Here is a 17,508-nt window from a genome sequence, read left to right on the forward strand (position 1 = left end):
GGAAAAAGCACACTCGAATTTGACAAGATGTCATCTCCGAAGGGATTGAAAAAAATAATCATAGGGGAGAAGAAAAGAAGGCACTGATTGGCTGGTTACAGATCGGATCATACAGAAGATTAAACATTCCATGGCATGTCCAAAGACACTGCCTTAGCTACAATATGAATACAGTACAAGATACTTTCAGTTACAAGCACAAGTACAAGCAGTAACGCTAATCTATTATCTGTCATTGTATTGCCGTAAACTACAAGCCCTAGTACACTAAATTGTGGTCCTGCACAAAATTAAAAGGCAGAGGACCTCTGTTCGAGGTTGCAAGTTGAAGCTGCCGTTGGACGACAATCTACGCTAGCTTGGCTGAGCACAGTGAGAAGAAAAAAACCAAAAGTTGTGCCAATTTAACGGAGTAATAAACACTTCATTAGCAAGTAAACGCTAGAAACTGACATAGCATCTGCACCAGCTGGGAATTGCTGCCAAATTAGAAGAAACAAGTTGTGTGAGACCATGCAACAAGAAAATTCTAAATCTAACTGATGCAGGGTTTTGTTTCATTTTAAAACATCTCAGCTGGAAATGTATAATGCGTGCTTATAGTCTGTGTCAGCAGGGAAAATGATCTAGCAGTTTGTGCTTCCCTATGCAGGAACCAACCATAATAATATACAGACACAATTGAAAACTCAGCAGCTTAGGGGAGAATATAAAGTCTTTAAGAAGGTTTATTCTATTAATCAAGGAGCCAAATATAACCACAACTTGATTAATGTAACAGGTTGAAAGAAGTTTCAGCCAATAGAATAGTTATCGAAATAATGTAAACTAGAAAATGAAGGGCAAAACAAAAGCAAACTTAGGCGTCCATTCTCAAGGGAGAGTACAAACAAAGCAGCAATGACAATCAATGCTCAAAGAAAAATAGTCATTTCATGAATTGCGCAGCATCACAAGCTCATTCAAAATTTAGCATAAATTGCTTCTCACATGGTAGCAAAATATTCACACTTTTTTAGCCTATTTCATAAACTGTATTTAAGAGAGGGAGAAAAGAAAAGATAGCTGACAGAGACCACAGATAATTAAGTTCATTATCTTCACGTGTCAAATTTCCAGGAGGCAGGCCCATATAACCAAGAATTACCACCAAAGATATGTGTAATCCACATTGAGGGCCTAAATTCAAGAGAATTAGTTGGAATATAGTCCCAAGTTATGAATGGAAGTTCAACAGAAGCTTTACTGCTCGCAAACTGCTTATATGGATCACCATGTAATAGTACACATGCAGACGAAGTCAAACAAGGAATATTTAACTTTTACTAAGGTCAAAGGCTATATCTTGTTTTTCTGCTCTTATAATATTCATGTGACAACTTCATAGCCAATTAGGGTCCAATTGAACCCATGTAAAAATGGGAACATGTTAGAGTCAATTGAATAGTAAAACAAATAGTTGATTATTTCAAATATTGAGGTATTAAAAATGTGCCATCAAATATATTTCAGATGCTGCAAGATTAATATAAGCACTAGTAGAATGCTCGTGGCACAGCAAAACCAGTAAATGCTATAATAAAAAGCCTGCAAATTACCCCAAAAAACGCTTCCGCAAAGCCTCATAGATCCCCAGTCACCTGTTAAGATTTGACAAATGTTTAAAAAAAATAGACACAACAAGAAGACTGTACAACAGTTGTTCCTAAAAGAGAAGCAGATGCTCCTTTATAAAAATTCTACTACATGGATCTTCATTTAGTCAGAATGTCAGACTCAAAGAAACTCTGCCATTAAGGAGTTGGGGGGTCAAAAAAGAAGAAGAGATAGAGTGAGGAAGAGGCATTAACATAATAGCCAAATTATGTTCATGGAGAAAAAGGCATCCTAACTTATAACTGTTAATACTTCATTGACAACAAGAGGCCACACCAACCATTGTAAAACATAAATAGATGAAACATTACTAGCATCTTAATTTAGAATTAACTCTAAATTTTTGTAGATTAGAATGCTTAAGTAAATGCCACACCAAACATGATAAGACATAAACACATCCAACATTGCTGCAGCATATAAATTTGGTATAAAATCTAAACTTCTGTAGTTCAGAATCTTCAAGTAAAATACTCTTTCACTATCCGCACAATACCAAGCACAGACAGTTGGCAGCCGCACAACATAGGTGGGTTGGTGATATGTGCATGTGCTATGTGTGTGTGTGTGTGCGCGCGCGCGCGCATGCGTGCATAAGTAGCCATGCATTATGAAGAGAAGAACAAACCACACGAGATCATAAGCATCCAAAGTCAAGCAGCTAATATTTATATCACCACCAACATTCACTTAAACATAAACTAGATTCAAGACCTTGTCAGCTGTGACCCTGCTTGCAGCCACCATGCTAGTTCATAGACAACCTTCAACCAAAATAACCCCGGCATCTTGGTGATCCACATAAGCATTTCTTTTTTCCATGCGGTGTACCACTACCATCAGCCTCATCCGAGCGTGAAGTCCCATAGTCATAGGTCAATTCTGTCATAGGGGGAATGTGTCTTAATGCAAAAAAGGCAATGTGAACATAGGACTCACTGTTGTGTTCATATGCCACTGGCTGCCAGAAAACATTTGGACTACAACTATGATTCATAAATCGAGCTACATTTCCAACATTCTTGGCACTTATGATTAGAGGAGAAGGGATGTTGTATTCCTCAGTAGTGTCATTACCGTCCTCCTCTATGAGTCCTGGTTCACAATTCCATTTGAATGGCTCATAAACACGGGTTGTATCAAACACGTAATCATCATCTTCACCTTCTCCATCCTGCCTTGACTTAACTTTTTCTATAACTTCACCTGCATATTCACAAATAAAAGTACCAGAACGAATAGGATCCCATGACCGCAGGCCCCAACCTTTGTCTTTTGTTTTAAACACTTCCAAGCGAATCTTTAAACCAGTTTGCGACACTCGGTTCTTACAGTTGGGAATGCATGGACATGTGGGACCACATTCATGGATCAATGGCCTCCTGTTAACTAGGACCCCATTGGCAGTATATGGGAAGTCGCCACCATTTTTCCTAATGCAAGAGCAGTTTAGATCACCTGGAGAGCATGCACTACGGCAGTTGCATCCATAAGATGGCTCTGTCAATTTAAATGATTTAATATACTTGACAGTAGAGAAATAGGTGAAGTAAGCAGGTCCCTTCTCTTCATCCACATCATTTACAAGCGAAACAGGTATACTTTCACTCCCTGAAGTGAGGTCCGGAAGAATTAGTCCAACCCTTGTAGAGAACCCTTCTCTCCACTGCTGAATTGATTTCCAAACAGCAAAAGCACCTGGCTGCCCAGGCACTCTAACCAACTTATACTTGAATATATTGCAACCAGACTTCCCCTTGTCAACCCACGACTCCTGGATCCTATAAAGCCCATCATACACATAGACTTTTGCTGTTGGACTAATTACATCCCTCATTCCCCGAATGACTCTCACTTCATTGGCACGGTGCAAGCTCCTCTCCAATGCAAGGTTACCCCTCTCAAGCTTCTGATCCGCTGCTTGCTTATCCTTTTTGTTGCTATTGACATTACCACCCTGCCCACTATAAATTAACACATCCTTATCCTCTGCCTCATCATCATACCCACCAGATGAAACAATACTTACTGCCAGTGGATCTTCTTCAATATCACCTCTTATAACCATGTAATCAATTCCGGCCATGGACTGGGAATGCAACCCGACCAAACACATCTCCATTCGAAAAAAGAAAATATCTCCAACCTCGACCCCAGGAACCACTCCAACTCTCTTCCTCATATTCGTCCTGACCCCTTTGCTCATCAAAATATTCCCCGCTTTCAAGTCTGCACGCCTAATTAGCCCAGACGGAGATTCCTTAGAATCCTCTAACTGGCTAAGCCTTCTTCTAAGGGCATCAAACCTCATTAGAACATTATTAACCACTTCCCTATCACCATCCTCTTTTTGAGCGGAAGTAACGCCCACAACAAAATTAGTATCAACAACAGACAATGTAAAGTCCAGGTCTTTCTTGGCCCTCTTTTGAGAGGAGGAGGAGGAGGCCCTTGGCCGCCCCACAGAACGCTTTGGCGGCCCATCATCTGTATTAACATCTCTCGATATCTGCCCATTTGATTGTGGCGGCCGAAAAGAGCGAAGGGGTGCTGGAGTGTGGGTCTGTTGATTGAGGTCAGGAGGGGCAGGTTGGGGTCCACTAAAAGGGTAAAATGGGGAAAACTCAGATGGAAACGGACCAGAAGGAGGTGCACAAACAAATGGTGGAGTATGGGGGCTTGATGGAAACACAGGTACCAAACTACGCAAAGGTTTAACATCCAAAACTCTGGATTTATCAAACGTAGGAGAAGGAGGTACAGAATTATTGCCAGACCCTCCTTCCATTTCAATTATTCAACACCAAACAGAAAAAATATATATAGAAATCAACCCTCCAAAACCCAAAATGAAACCTACTTAAAATTTACCCTAATCATAACTTCATTTCATATGTAGCCAGAAAGCTAAAAAAAACCATTTCTTTTTCCCTGCAACAAGAACAAATTGAGAATAAGGTGTTTGCATGTCCTTTAAAAGCAAAAGCTAGTGAAAATTAGAAGAGAAAATTGAAGATCTATAAAATCCCAGAACAAAGTACAAAACCAAGTAACAGATCAAAACAAAACCTCCATAAATAATTAAGAAAAGGACAGAAAGACCTCAAATTTACCTACATCATAGATTGGTTGACCGTTAGGGCTTTGCAAGAACACAGACAGAGTAAATAAAGAGAGATTTATTTTTTTGGGTATGAGAAGTTTGTGTTGTGAGAGTGAGGTGTTGGGTGTGAATTTCGAAGAATCCTTTAAACTCTGTGCGTGCTCTCTGCCCGATGTGTCATAGACTCATAGCTCTTTTCAGTAATGTTATACGCCGCTCTTCGATTCAATTTTTGCTTGTCTGATTCCTCCTTTCTTTTTTTTTTTTTTTAAATAACTCCTCATTTGTCATTATTATTATTATTACTTGTAGATAACTAAAAAAAACCAACATAATATATGTATTTTTTTTAGTTAAATTAGTCATCTTTTAAAAAAAATTATTAATATTTTAATTTATAAATGAGGATATTAGAGACTATGTTCATTTTATTTTTATTCAATTAATATATCTTTTTTAATAATTGTGATAAATTAAGTTAGTTTTGATTACATATTAACTAAACATTTTTGTTACCAAAAAAAACTAAACATTTAAATTATTTAAAATAATTTTACTAAACATTTAAGTATTCATTTTTAAATTGATTTATAACTTTAAAATATATTTTAAAATAAAAATTAAGAGTAATTAACTAAATTATTTACTTTTTATATAAAAAGTTATAAATCATTGCCTTATAAGTTGAAAAATATTTTGGTTAAATTTACTAAATAGAAAACTTTATTACCTCAATAAATTTTTAATTATATCATTACTCTCGTTTTTTAACAAATCATTGCTCTTTTTATTTAATTAATTATCCTTTTTCGTACTTGCAACAAATGAAGTTAAAATTTTTCAATTTTGTAGGGATATTCACCTCGGGTTTAAATTGGACTATTTACTTAAATTTTTCCTGACTTTTATTATTAATAAAATAATTTATTTTCCTTTATAAGCATGGCACCAAGCAAGAAGGATTAGGTTTAATCCAATGGATTAAAACACGTGATAAAAACAAAAAATATATTCCCAACAAAGAAATTTCATTTTATTTAAATAATATTTATGAGCAGAATATTATGAACTATATAGACATCCCTTCTATTTAATAATATTTACTAAATTAATGATAATTTTTTGGTTTAAAAAACTCAAACCCGATAACTTTCTCTTTATGTTTAAAATATAAAAAAAAAACATTAAATCATATCCGATAAGTGATATAAATATAATTTTAATAAAATGCATGCAATGAATAGTCAAGTCAATGATTAATTACAATCTTACAAAAACTATTACAATTTATTATAATTATGTCTTTTTTTTTTTTTTGGCTTGGATATAAATGAATTCCTACACTAAGTGCACTTAAGTATTTCTCTTGGTAGAAAAGAATTAAGAGAATTGATGAAAATAAATAAGTCTATATGACATATAGCTTAGCATACATATATAAATATATAATAGACTATGATAAATATACCAACAGTAAATTTGTAATTTAACAAAATACCAAACTGTAAATAATTAAAATATCGTTATCAGGTCGAACGTATAAATTCAAAGATTCAGTAATGATTGATCAATTATTAATACCCGAATTAAGTGCTGGATGACAAATATATGATAGTCTATAATAAATATACCAACGGTATATTTGTCATTTAACAAAAACCAAACCATAAATAAACTAAAAAACCATTAGCAATATAAATAGATAGATGAATTAAAAAACCGTTAGCAGATATAAAATAGAAGGTTGAGCGTATAAATCCAAAAGATTCAATAATGATTGGTCAATCATCAATATTCAAATTAACCGTTTGACAATAAAATTCATGCTCCTTACTTGAACATTACTCGAACCGAATTCGATAAATATTTAAATCGGTAAAAGGTAAAATTCAAATTATTTGATAAATAAAGATTCATCAGTAAAAAATCAGTAAAAGGTAAATTCGATAAATATTTAAATCGGTCAATAAATGGTACTATACCGGTAAGTCGATAAATACAAATTCAAATATATAGTTATCGTTTAACCGAACCCATCGAATAACCCAAAGATTCAATAATGATGGGTGAATCATTAATACCCGAGTTAACGGCTTGGTAATAAAATTCGTGTTAGTTACTCAACATTAACTTGGCCAACAATTATATTTCCAAGCTATAAAAACTTCTCCACTTTCTCTGAATAAACAACTTAAGTTTTATCTATTCATATGTCAATTTACTAGTTCTTCTTATCATCCTTTTCAATTATCCTTTGTTTTATTCCTGTAACTATCAATATCAATGGAGGACGAGAAACATCTCACATTCATACACTCATACATCAACAGTCTTATTCCTGTTTTTTTGTTTTGTCGAACTTTGGAATTATTTATGATATAAAAATTCTTGTCGGGACAACCTATATCAGAACAAAGTATTAGGGGATACAACATTAACTGCAAAAACTACACGAACTCTGTGATGCCCATCAGACCAGATTACATTACCAAAATTATATCCCTTTGAAGCTTTCTTGCCATTAAACAAGACTCTAAATGAAGCCCTTCTCTTCCCCTCATCAAAAGTGAGTTTTTCTGGATAAACCTTGACCTGTAATCCTTTTGGAGCATAAACTGTAGAATAATATGAGGAATTTGCAGGCCCCAAGTTGGTCACTCTCCTTGTAATGGTGTGGGCTGGTTTGTTCTGATCAAGCTTGCCTATGGAGATTGATGGATAGTTAATACTACTTGAAATCAGCTCTTCATTGGAATTCTCTGGGCAGTTGATTTTTGTCTTTGACATGGCCCTTACTTTTTCCTTTGGATATCCATAGTAGCAAAGGAAATGGAGATAATCTTTTACTTCTGTTTCGAATACTAAGCCTGGATCAAGAGCTCTAACTGGACTTATTTCTCCAACTCCCATTTCATGTGGGTTTGCACGGTAATCTGAGTCGTTTGTCAATGGTTTCCCATTGTTATTAAAAATGATTGCTGCAAAACAAGTCATGGAGAAGAGAATTTTGTTAGCCAATTATATTTTCCATATCAGCATCCTCTCTTTTTGTTTGGCAGATAAATCTGTTTATTGGTTATCATTCACCTGTTGTCATTAGAGCTGATCTGATAATCGAAGAACTCCAAGTCGGATGCACTGACTTTATTAATGCAGCAGCTCCTGATACATGGGGGCAAGCCTGTGAAGTTCCGGATTTAATCCCAAATTTTAATGGCTTCTTTCCATTAAGAATATCTGGACCATCTACTTCATTATCCGTTGGAATTACTGCTGCTAAAATTTCTTGTCCTGGAGCCATTATATCAGGCTGAACAATATACTGATATCAAATTCTGCATTATGTATTTATATATAATTTTCTGAGAAAATAAAATATTACTATAAGTACATATCTTTGGATATGCTGATTATCTCCTAAACAGGACCTTGAGGATATTTTCTGTAAGATTTCCAGGGCCTCTTGATGAGAAATATGCAACAACTGGGGATGGTCTAACACCTAAGACATCAACTGATGGAAGAATAGTCGCCTTCGGTTTCCTGTTTGAAATGTATATAGAGAGTGAATCGGATATGAATGTACAAAAAATAAAGTGTGTACCAAAAGCAGATTCAAATAATTCTATTTACTTGGTGGACTTAATGTAGTTCAAGATCATATGCTCTGCATTCTTCCTAACTTCAGTAAAAGGAAAAGAACCTGTACTTGTATGAGGAACTTCCAGGATTTCAGCAACTAAAATTAATCCTTTGGCTTCGGCAAGTTCTGTCCGAATAGTTGGGTCGCTAGTAATGCATACAATTATCTTTCCTGAAGCCTTTTCAGGATCTAACGATCCTGGAATGCATTGCCTGTATTTGGGAACAGGAAAAGATTAATATTTAACAATAGTTGCAACAAATTAAGAACCAAAATAAATAATAATGCTACAAAAATATGAACCTTGCATCTGATACAAGAGTGTTATTAATAGCAACATCCTCCCCAAGTACCAGTGGATACATCTTTGACCTACTGAGATTCGAAAAATTGATTGCAGATCCCTACACCGTTAATTGAAAGAGCTTTAAGTCATAATATTCTGCAGAGAAAAAGAAGTAGTAAAACTCTGTTATTCAAACTTTTTACCTTAATAGTTCTTCCATTGCCAAGCACTACAGTGGATTGAAAATCCCTGTCAATGCTAGAAGCTGCAACTGAAAGAATCCATGGAGCTGTGTTTGAAACTGTAAACGCATCTGGTCCCTGGTTTCCTGCAGAAGAAATAACCATGACTCCCCTTTCTTCAGCATGGAATGCTCCGATTGCAACAGGATCTTCTAAAAATTTTGGCTGAGTAGGTGAAGTAAGTCCAAGTGAAACTGATATTATGTCAACCCCATCCTTAATAGCATCATCAATTGCCTTTAGTACAGTAGAACCTGAACAATTGCGTCCTTTGCATACATTATAGCTTGCAATCCTAGCAGCGGGAGCCCCACCTCTAGCTGTACCTCTTGCTAAACCATAAAAACTAGCATTTGCAACAGGTGCACCAGCTGCAATAGATGCACAGTGAGTTCCATGGCCCAGAGCATCCCTCGGAGACCCACCGGAAATGTAATATCTTGCACCAATCAATTTCCTTCAATGTTTCAGGAAAAATAAAGAAATCAGATTGGCAAAAATCCATAATTAACATTTCAGGATAATTTGATAGGTTAATTAAGAATCACCTGTTACAATTAGACTTGTTGAAATCAGATCCTTCCTCACAAACTCCTTTCCATCTTGAAGGTATTTGTCCAATGTGATCATCTTTAAAACTTGGAGACTCAGGCCATATGCCTAAAATAGATGAACAATATATGTCAAATCTGCAAAGTAATCTATCATTTCCATTTTCCAGCTTCGGAAGCCAGATACTTGATACCAGGCTGTTGAGATAGCAAATCAAGAACCAATATTTGTTCAATAAAGAAAAATATTAATAGGTACCTGTATCTATTACTCCAATTATAACATCATTTGACAGGTGATGGTGATGGTGTTGGTGACCAAGCTTTGATCCAATGCCAGATAGAGAATACAAGAAATCCCACGATCGAGTTGTATGGAGTTGAAGCTTAGGATCAGGAAAGACAGATAGGACCTCAACATGGTCTGCTTTACAAATGTGAAAATGGTAAATCATATAACTAGGGAAGTAGACAGTTTGCGGCTTTAAGCCATTAAAATTACCAGATAACAAGGAAGCTTCATCTTCTGTAAGCATTGCACAGAATCCCCTAAAAGCATGGTGGTAAGAGTGAATTAAAGATATTCTTTCACTCTCTTGGCTGCAAAATATTATTCTCATTATTATAGAAATAAGGAATCCTAATCCTAAGCATCTAATAAGTATAGAACAATAACAAAAACAGAAGAACAAGAAATTTAGAAAAAGAAAAAAAAAAAAAGCTAATTAATTAGCAAGAACAAACCTGGGTATAATGGAGGACAATATTTGCAAATGGGCAGACTCTGCAATTGTAGCATCTATTCTTGCATTATGATCAAAGTTCCATGAACTTCCCATATAAACTATGTAAGGCTGCAGACAAAAAAAAAAAAAAAAAAAAAATTGAGCAGTGAGAATTAAAACTTCAAGAAAATAAGTATTATACATATATATAGAAAATTTGATGCACTTACCTTGGTGGTTTGAATTGATATTGTGGAAGAGATGATGGGAAATGGTAGAAATGAAAGCAGAAGCAGCAGCAGAAGAGAAGCCATGGAAAGCAGCTTCTACAAGTACTGGATTGATTACTGCAATGGATTACTCTGCTGGCACCATTTTATAAGCATAGGCATCAATGCCCATAATTTTCATATTAGCCCAAAAAAAATAAAATATTAATCGAAGATAACTAGTTTAGAATTAAGAATTAATTATTATTGTACGGTATTCAATAAAAAATTTGATGATCATACTACTTTATTATTTTTGCGTAATTTATTTTTATTTGTTTATTTCTAAAAGGAAGTTTCACGTGAAACATGTATTGTTCTCTTTCTTTTTCGAGTCAATAGACCAGGAAAGTGCACAAACAAAAAAGAGATGTATGGCACAATATTATTGAAAAATTATCAGATATATCTTAATTAAGCTATGATTAATATACCAAGCCTGGCTTGCTTATCTTGTCAAAGGTGAAATGAATTAATTTTTTCATTTACTATAATTAATCTTAATACAAAATCCTGCCATTTATGTTTCTTTGTCATTAATATCTTACGAAATAAAGTAATTTGTCTCCTTAGAATTACGCATATAAAGAAAGGAAAAGAAAAAGAAAACAAAGCAAAAGATGGAAGAATAAAGTAGACAGTATATAAATAAACAGCAAAATATTGTTCTATTCCTGTCAGTGAAAGAAAGATTATAATAACACCAATCATTCTATCTTTACCTTCAGAAAAAGCAATCTCACTTCTTGGATGCTTCATTACTTTAACAATGAAGTTCAAGAAAAGAAGGGGGAAAAAAAAGAAGAAAAAGAAAAAGAAAAAGAAATTCTCTCTCTCCCTCCCTCTCTCTCGCTCCAATTTGTATATTTCTTCAATTGTCATTTCTTTTTCTCATATTATTCAACATTTACAGTAAAAACTATACGCACAGAATGTCTACCATCAAGCCAAGTAACAGATCCGAAATTGTAGCCATTAGAAGCCATCTGCCCATCAAAGGAGACCTTGAAAGACAATCTTGATAACCCTTCTTTGAAAACAAGCTTCTTTGGTAAAACCTTAACCAATAATCCTTGAGGAGCTTCCACTTTAGCTATGTATGTGGCATTTGGAGTTCCAACATTAATTACACTTCTTTTGATGGTAATTTGTGCAGCTTGGTGTCTATCAAGCTTGCTAATGGAGATTGATGGGTAATTAATGTTGGAAATGAGTTTGTCAAAACTAATTCTTGGACAATTGAATTTTGTGTTCGCCATTAATCTTATGTTCTTTTCTGAGTAGCCATAATAACAAAGAAATTGAAGGTAGTCCTCCATTGTCGTTTCAAAAATTAGTCCAGGATGAAGAGCTTTGAGTGGATTTATTTCTCCAACTCCCATCTCATGTGGATTTGAATATGAATGTGAGCTGTTTGTTATGGGTTTCCCCATGTTGTTATAAATGGTAGCTGCATAAGGAAATACAAGAATTTAAACAAAGCTTTTTGCTTCATGAAATTATGAAAAACAACTATTAATTAAGATTAATTGTAAACCTGTTGTCATAAGTGCAGATTTGATCATGGAAGGAGTCCATCCGCGGTGCACGGATTTAATAAACGCAGCAGCACCAGTTACATGAGGGCAAGCCATTGAAGTTCCAGATCTTATTGCATATCCTGATGGCTTTTTCCCAATAGGAACACTTCCTGACTCATTCTTAGGAATCATGGCAGCTAAAATGGCAACTCCGGGAGCCATTATATCTGGCTGAATAGCTAATTAGTGTTAATGATTAGCCATTAGATTCATTTTGTCAGAAATAAAGTCTAAAAGCATAGAACTTCATAGTTCTCCATATGTATCCTATCAAATGTGTGTATAGGCAGAGAATAACCTTAAGAATGTTTTCCGTAAGCTGTCCAGGTCCCCTGGAAGAGAAATATGCAACAACTGGTGCTGGTTTATACCTAGGAACATCAACTGCTGGGAGGATTGTTGCAGTCGGATTTCTGTCAAACAGAAAGATAACCGTAAATAACTTAAAAGGACTATTTAGTAGAAAGTTTAACAGTAAATACTTACTTGGTGGAATTGATGTATTTAAGAAGCTGAGAGGCTGCAAAACTGCCAAGTTCTGAAAATGGAAAAACACCAGAATCAAAGGGTACACCTTTCTCATCTTCATGGATCAAAAGCATCCCTTTGGCTCCAGCATCTTCTACAACTAATTTCTTTATTTGCCTTGGAACACTAAATTCACTATCTGTGCAAACCAGAATCTTGCCAGCAACTTTCTCTCTATCTAGTGATCCTGGATCACAATTACTGCATTTTTGGATAAAAAGGTCTTACGAAAGAAGATCAAGGCAAAATGTTTTCTTTCTTTTTGTTAATGCATAATAGTAAAACAAGTAAGGAAAGACAAATTACCTTGCTTCTGATACAGGTGTAAACTTAGCGGCAGCTTCCTCTCCAAATGCAAGAGGATAAGTCCTTGAGCGAGTGAGATTTGAGAAATTAATGGCAGATCCCTATAACAAATAAGAATTAGATATGGCATTTTTACTATGAAATGTGTCAGAAAACTTTAAATTCACCAAAAAAAAAAAAAGGAATCAAAAGAATATCTTACTTGAAAAGTCTTTCCATTTCCAAGAAGAACAGTAGACTGAAAATCTCTATCAATATTAGAAGCAGCAACAGTAAAAATCCAAGGAGCTGAGTTAACAATAGTGAAAGGGTCAGGTCCATCATTTCCAGCAGAGCAAATTACCATAACACCCATTTGTTGTGCATGAAATGCACCAATTGCAATAGGGTCATTAAGGTAATCAGATTGAAAAATTGAGCTCATCCCAATAGAAATTGAAATGATATCAACTCCATCTTTAATAGCATCCTCCATTGCCTTCAAGATTATGGAGCCAGAGCAACCATCTAAACTGCAGGCTTTGTAGATGGCTAACCTAGTTGAAGGAGAGCCACCCCTGGCTGTGCCTGCGGCTAGACCATAGTAACTAACATTAGCAACTTCTGAACCACCTGCTATAGATGTGGTGTGGGTGCCATGACCAATATAGTCCCTCGGTGACCCACTCGGCTTGGGTACATGGGTCTTATTATTCTTGTATGTCCTTTGATATGTGTCATAGTATCTTGCTCCTATCAGCTTCCTACAAAATAATTAGATAATATATTTGAATATTTTTTTAAAAAAAAAATTAAAATTATAACATGTGATACCATCAATACTGTATTCATAGATGATCTCTATGAATAACAACCGGTTCTGATTATTGAAATAGGAAAAAGAAAAAAAAAAACTCATAATTACCTATTACAATTAGATTTCTTGAAATCATGTCCTTCCATGCAAATTCCTTTCCATCTTGAAGGGATTTCTCCAATTCCCTTGTCATCGAAACTTGGAGACTCGGGCCATATTCCTAAAAAAAAGATTATTTTAGAATCAACAATGAGAAATGAAACGAAAGATCTAGAATTTGAATTTTCTCGATTTTTACCGATTTAATTAATAAAAAGGTCTTTCATGTTATGTCATTTTAGAATCTCTCAACGAAATCATGAAAATGATACAAAGGGCTTATGCACATGGATTCTGGAAAGGTGGCCTACAGTTTCATGTGGCTGTCTTTGTTGCCTCTTGGCCTTCTATTAACAAATTAGCAGCTGCTGTTGGGTCTATTATATTAGTGGAGGAGTAGGACCCTTATAAGCCTCCTACCAACTCTTTCTTTCTCGACAAAACTCAATACGATACAAACAACTCTTACCTCTTCTTCCTTTGCTTGGAGAAAAATAATCTTATCATTAAAAATTAAATGTAATTAATATTTCATAAAAATTGAGAATTTTTTATTTTCAATAAAGATTATTGTAAAAATTTAATTATTGAGAGAAGGAATATGGAAATTATAATAATAATAATAATAATAATAATTACCTGTGTCTATCATCCCAATAATTACATCACTTGATAAATGGGAATACTGATGGCTGATTTGCATGCCTGATTTTGCCTCCAAGAAATCCCAAGAACGTGTTGTATGGAGTTTAAGAATTGGATCTTTAAATACTGATATCACTTCCTCATTTTCTGCAACAAGTTAGCAATTCAAAAATAAAAACAAATATTTGAAAAGAGATTTTTTTTTTTTCAGTTTTTTAACCATTTCGTACTGAAAATTTAATTGTATTTATGGATTCGAACTCGAGATTTTGTTTTTTTTATGATAAGCTGTCCTTTTCAATGAAACTGTGGGGTTTTTTATTTTATTTATTAAGTTAAAGCCAGCAAACATCATCCATCAAGCCCAGTCTGTAATGAAAGGTGTTAAGCCAACATGAATGTTCTAGTGTTTAATACCCGTGTCTGCTCAAGATTGTATATAACATGACCTGTTGATTGACCTTTGCACAAAGTGACAAATGACTATGGAAGAACCAATCAAGCTCTTTAATACAATCTTTTTCTTCCTTTTTTGTGTATATTTATACATACAATAATACTGATATGTGATGATTAAACCAAAATAATCAAAACTTCAAATTTCACAATTTTCTTTGAAAAAAAAATCAGAAAGAAAATATATAAATTACAGATTATTTTTTATTTTGAATAACATACTGTACTCCAAAAGTCTAAAGGTGTCATTTTCCTTCTTTCTTATCAATGAAGCAGAAAAGAATATACTGAAGTAGAAGACAGAAAGTAAAATACGAAGAAAGAATTACCAGACAGTTCAGAAGCTTCACTTTCTGTAAGCATGGCAGAGAACCCATTGAAAGCATGATTGTAATGATGGATTAAAGATATTCTCTCACTCTCCTGACTGCCAAAATATAATACATACATCAAACTTATAAGTTCCCAAATTCAAGAATATAATTATAAAGCTAATGGTTATGATCCTTTATGATTAATTAACCTTGGTATAATGGAAGTTAATAACTGCAAATGAGCTGACTCTGCAAATTTTGCATCACCTTCATTTCCATTCGATATTGAACTTCCCATGTAAACAACATATTTCTGCCAAAAATTCATGAATAAACTCAAAAAAGAAAAAAAAATGAATTTTTAACATAGAGATATGGTTAACACAATCTTTTCTTTAACGGGTATAGGTCAATCTACAAAATGAATAGGAATATTCCTAATACTGTGATGATCCTGGAAACCATATTTATGGAGAAATTTTACAAGTAATTACCTGTGGAATTTGATTTGATGATGAAGCACTGGAACTGATAAGAAGGTAAAGTAAAGAAAGGAAAAAGAGAAGTTGCAGAAGAGGAGAGGCCATGAAAGATGAGGTGATAAGGTTCTGAAAAGAGAAATGAATGAGAAGAAAGAAGACGGAGAACTGAAAGGGTGGGCAATGCAACCAACCATTATTTGTAGGCTAAAATGAGAGAGAGGGTGAGAGCTTTTTCACTAGAGGAAACTTGTACTGCTATAACTACTTGCCATATGTAAAAGCATCTTTGGTTGTTCTTTATTTTCTGGCTTTTCTATGGATTTAATTGCAATAGACAGTGTTACTATTCGGTATTAGTATAATCTTTCTAAACAGCATTTTTTTTTTTTACAAGAGGGAGAGGGTGAATCTCTTACAATAGGTTACACCACAAATATCATGGAGTAACTAATCCTGTAAACCTGGAGGAACAGTATTAACAACATAGATGTCTAAAGAGGTACTTTAAGCTAAAATAGCTAACCAATCGGCACAGAAATTGGCTTCACGATACACATGATCTAAACTAGGTATTTATTTATTTTAATGTAATGAAGCATGGACCAACCAACTCACAAACTTACCTCCAAACCTTTAGGCTGTTAATGCTATATTAACCATACGATAATCGGTACCAAAACTTATCGTGCTTGGATTTGATTTGAATAAAGTTTGTAAAGTTATATTCTTTAAATCAGCATTTGACGAGTATTGATTTTAGATTAGCCAATGGATAATTAATATTATTTAATTTTAATATTAATGAACTAAAACTAATTGGCTAAGATACTTGATTTTGCAGGTGAATTTAAGATTTAATTGCATAAGATAGCTTAGAAATTAAGATTTAAAACTGTATTTGAAGGGGAAGCACCAAATCTTATTGCAAAAGGGAACAATCAAAGTAAGTAACTTTGGAGAATTATTAGGAACCCCATTCAGCAAAAGAAACTAATTAACAGAGCTATCTAAAGCAAAATAGTGTCTTACCCCATTAATCACTTCTTTTAACAAATTAAGGAGGTGAGAAAAATATAAAGCAAACCTTGTCTTACCCCATTAATCACAATCACCCTCCATCAATAATAACTTGTAGATTGATTGGTCAGTAACTAACAAATTATATTAGCAATTAAAAAAAAAAATCTAAAATCATAAATAAACTCTCAAAGACCATCATTTTCAAATTAATGCTAGCTCCATATTGTGGAAATTCGAAACAAAATAAAAATAAAAATAAAAAATTCTTTTTTTATGGTTGAATATCTGATTTTTGGATAAGGGTTGAATATAGAATGAATAAAATGTCTGAAAATTAACTTGGGGAGACAAACGTAAATTTTCGTTTTCAAAATTGTAATCTACTAAAAACGACAAAAGAAAAGTACTAATACGCATATATACTATACACCTTAGAGTATTGAGCATGAAGAGAAAAGCGAATCACAAATACTTAAAATGCAAGTAATCATTTGTCTTTAGGTAAAGAGGAGGAATAAACTCCATGTGCAGATATTTATTCTTTATTTCCTTTATTCTCCTTTTCTTTTCCCCTCTTCCCGTTCGCGATTTTTTACCCCTCTTAATATTTACCTCTTTGTTCATGTCAGATAAAATTAGTTTCCTCTTGTTTTTCATATGGATTCTTTGGTATGGTTAATAATATAAATATAAACAAAGCCTTCCAACTATATGAAACTCCAGCTTTCCAAGATATTCTAATGCTCCTTGTAGAACCAGGCAGCTTCAGCTATGACTTTTAACAGAGACATGGCAGCAACTTCTTTT

At 34.0% G+C, this 17,508-nt stretch overlaps 3 protein-coding genes across 7 annotated transcripts; all 3 read right to left on the reverse strand.

Moving 5' to 3' along the window:
- Positions 1 to 61: 61 nt before the first annotated feature.
- On the reverse strand, positions 62 to 4,994 carry LOC105631294 (histone-lysine N-methyltransferase, H3 lysine-9 specific SUVH3). 2 transcript variants are annotated; one of them, XM_012213371.4, is made up of 4 exons: positions 4,770 to 4,994; positions 2,371 to 4,587; positions 1,599 to 1,640; positions 62 to 479 (listed from the first exon to the last, which is right to left on the reverse strand). In XM_012213371.4, exon 2 carries the CDS (start codon positions 4,442 to 4,444, stop codon positions 2,423 to 2,425), a length of 2,022 nt encoding a protein of 673 aa, XP_012068761.1. In that variant the 5' UTR covers positions 4,445 to 4,587; positions 4,770 to 4,994; the 3' UTR covers positions 62 to 479; positions 1,599 to 1,640; positions 2,371 to 2,422. The 2 variants fall into 2 exon arrangements, with proteins under 2 accessions (XP_012068761.1, XP_020534022.1); XM_020678363.2 differs by lacking the exon at positions 1,599 to 1,640.
- Positions 4,995 to 7,070: 2,076 nt separating this feature from the next.
- On the reverse strand, positions 7,071 to 10,603 carry LOC105631293 (CO(2)-response secreted protease). Of its 3 annotated transcripts, none has more exons than XM_037641597.2 (11): positions 10,437 to 10,603; positions 10,226 to 10,335; positions 9,984 to 10,081; positions 9,741 to 9,908; positions 9,479 to 9,590; positions 8,892 to 9,387; positions 8,706 to 8,806; positions 8,393 to 8,614; positions 8,188 to 8,302; positions 7,847 to 8,069; positions 7,071 to 7,737 (listed from the first exon to the last, which is right to left on the reverse strand). In XM_037641597.2, exons 1-11 carry the CDS (start codon positions 10,518 to 10,520, stop codon positions 7,166 to 7,168), a joined length of 2,301 nt encoding a protein of 766 aa, XP_037497525.1. In that variant the 5' UTR covers positions 10,521 to 10,603; the 3' UTR covers positions 7,071 to 7,165. The 3 variants fall into 3 exon arrangements, with proteins under 3 accessions (XP_037497525.1, XP_012068759.1, XP_020534034.1); XM_012213369.4 differs by having other exon boundaries at positions 9,741 to 9,905; positions 10,437 to 10,602; XM_020678375.3 differs by lacking the exon at positions 10,437 to 10,603 and having other exon boundaries at positions 9,741 to 9,867.
- Positions 10,604 to 11,120: 517 nt separating this feature from the next.
- Positions 11,121 to 16,063, reverse strand: LOC105631292 (CO(2)-response secreted protease). 2 transcript variants are annotated; one of them, XM_012213368.3, is made up of 11 exons: positions 15,694 to 16,061; positions 15,409 to 15,512; positions 15,215 to 15,312; positions 14,424 to 14,576; positions 13,794 to 13,905; positions 13,092 to 13,632; positions 12,890 to 12,990; positions 12,542 to 12,784; positions 12,354 to 12,468; positions 12,013 to 12,226; positions 11,121 to 11,925 (listed from the first exon to the last, which is right to left on the reverse strand). In XM_012213368.3, the coding sequence occupies exons 1-11, from the start codon at positions 15,784 to 15,786 to the stop codon at positions 11,372 to 11,374; spliced, it is 2,328 nt and encodes a 775-aa protein (XP_012068758.1). In that variant the 5' UTR covers positions 15,787 to 16,061; the 3' UTR covers positions 11,121 to 11,371. The 2 variants fall into 2 exon arrangements, with proteins under 2 accessions (XP_012068758.1, XP_020534057.1); XM_020678398.3 differs by lacking the exon at positions 15,409 to 15,512 and having other exon boundaries at positions 15,694 to 16,063.
- Between the last annotated feature and the right edge of the window lie 1,445 nt (positions 16,064 to 17,508).

The sequence above is a fragment of the Jatropha curcas genome, chromosome 1, assembly GCF_041381405.1.
Source record: "Jatropha curcas cultivar XTBG-Jc1 chromosome 1, XTBG_Jcur_1.0, whole genome shotgun sequence".
NCBI classification, from domain to species: domain Eukaryota; kingdom Viridiplantae; phylum Streptophyta; class Magnoliopsida; order Malpighiales; family Euphorbiaceae; genus Jatropha; species Jatropha curcas.

Coding starts and splice junctions, on each gene's coding strand:
- LOC105631294 (XM_020678363.2), bottom strand. CDS start 4,444: ATGGAAGGAGGGTCTGGCAATAATTCTGTACCTCCTTCTCCTACGTTT.
- LOC105631293 (XM_037641597.2), bottom strand. CDS start 10,520: ATGGCTTCTCTTCTGCTGCTGCTTCTGCTTTCATTTCTACCATTTCCC. Junction 8,807..8,891: donor GCAATGGAAGAACTATTAAG/GTAAAAAGTTTG, acceptor TTAACGGTGTAG/GGATCTGCAATCAATTTTTC. Junction 8,615..8,705: donor ACTCTTGTATCAGATGCAAG/GTTCATATTTTT, acceptor TCCCAAATACAG/GCAATGCATTCCAGGATCGT.
- LOC105631292 (XM_012213368.3), bottom strand. CDS start 15,786: ATGGCCTCTCCTCTTCTGCAACTTCTCTTTTTCCTTTCTTTACTTTAC. Junction 13,906..14,423: donor TATTGGGATGATAGACACAG/GTAATTATTATT, acceptor TCTTTTTTTTAG/GAATATGGCCCGAGTCTCCA. Junction 13,633..13,793: donor AAGAAATCTAATTGTAATAG/GTAATTATGAGT, acceptor ATTATTTTGTAG/GAAGCTGATAGGAGCAAGAT.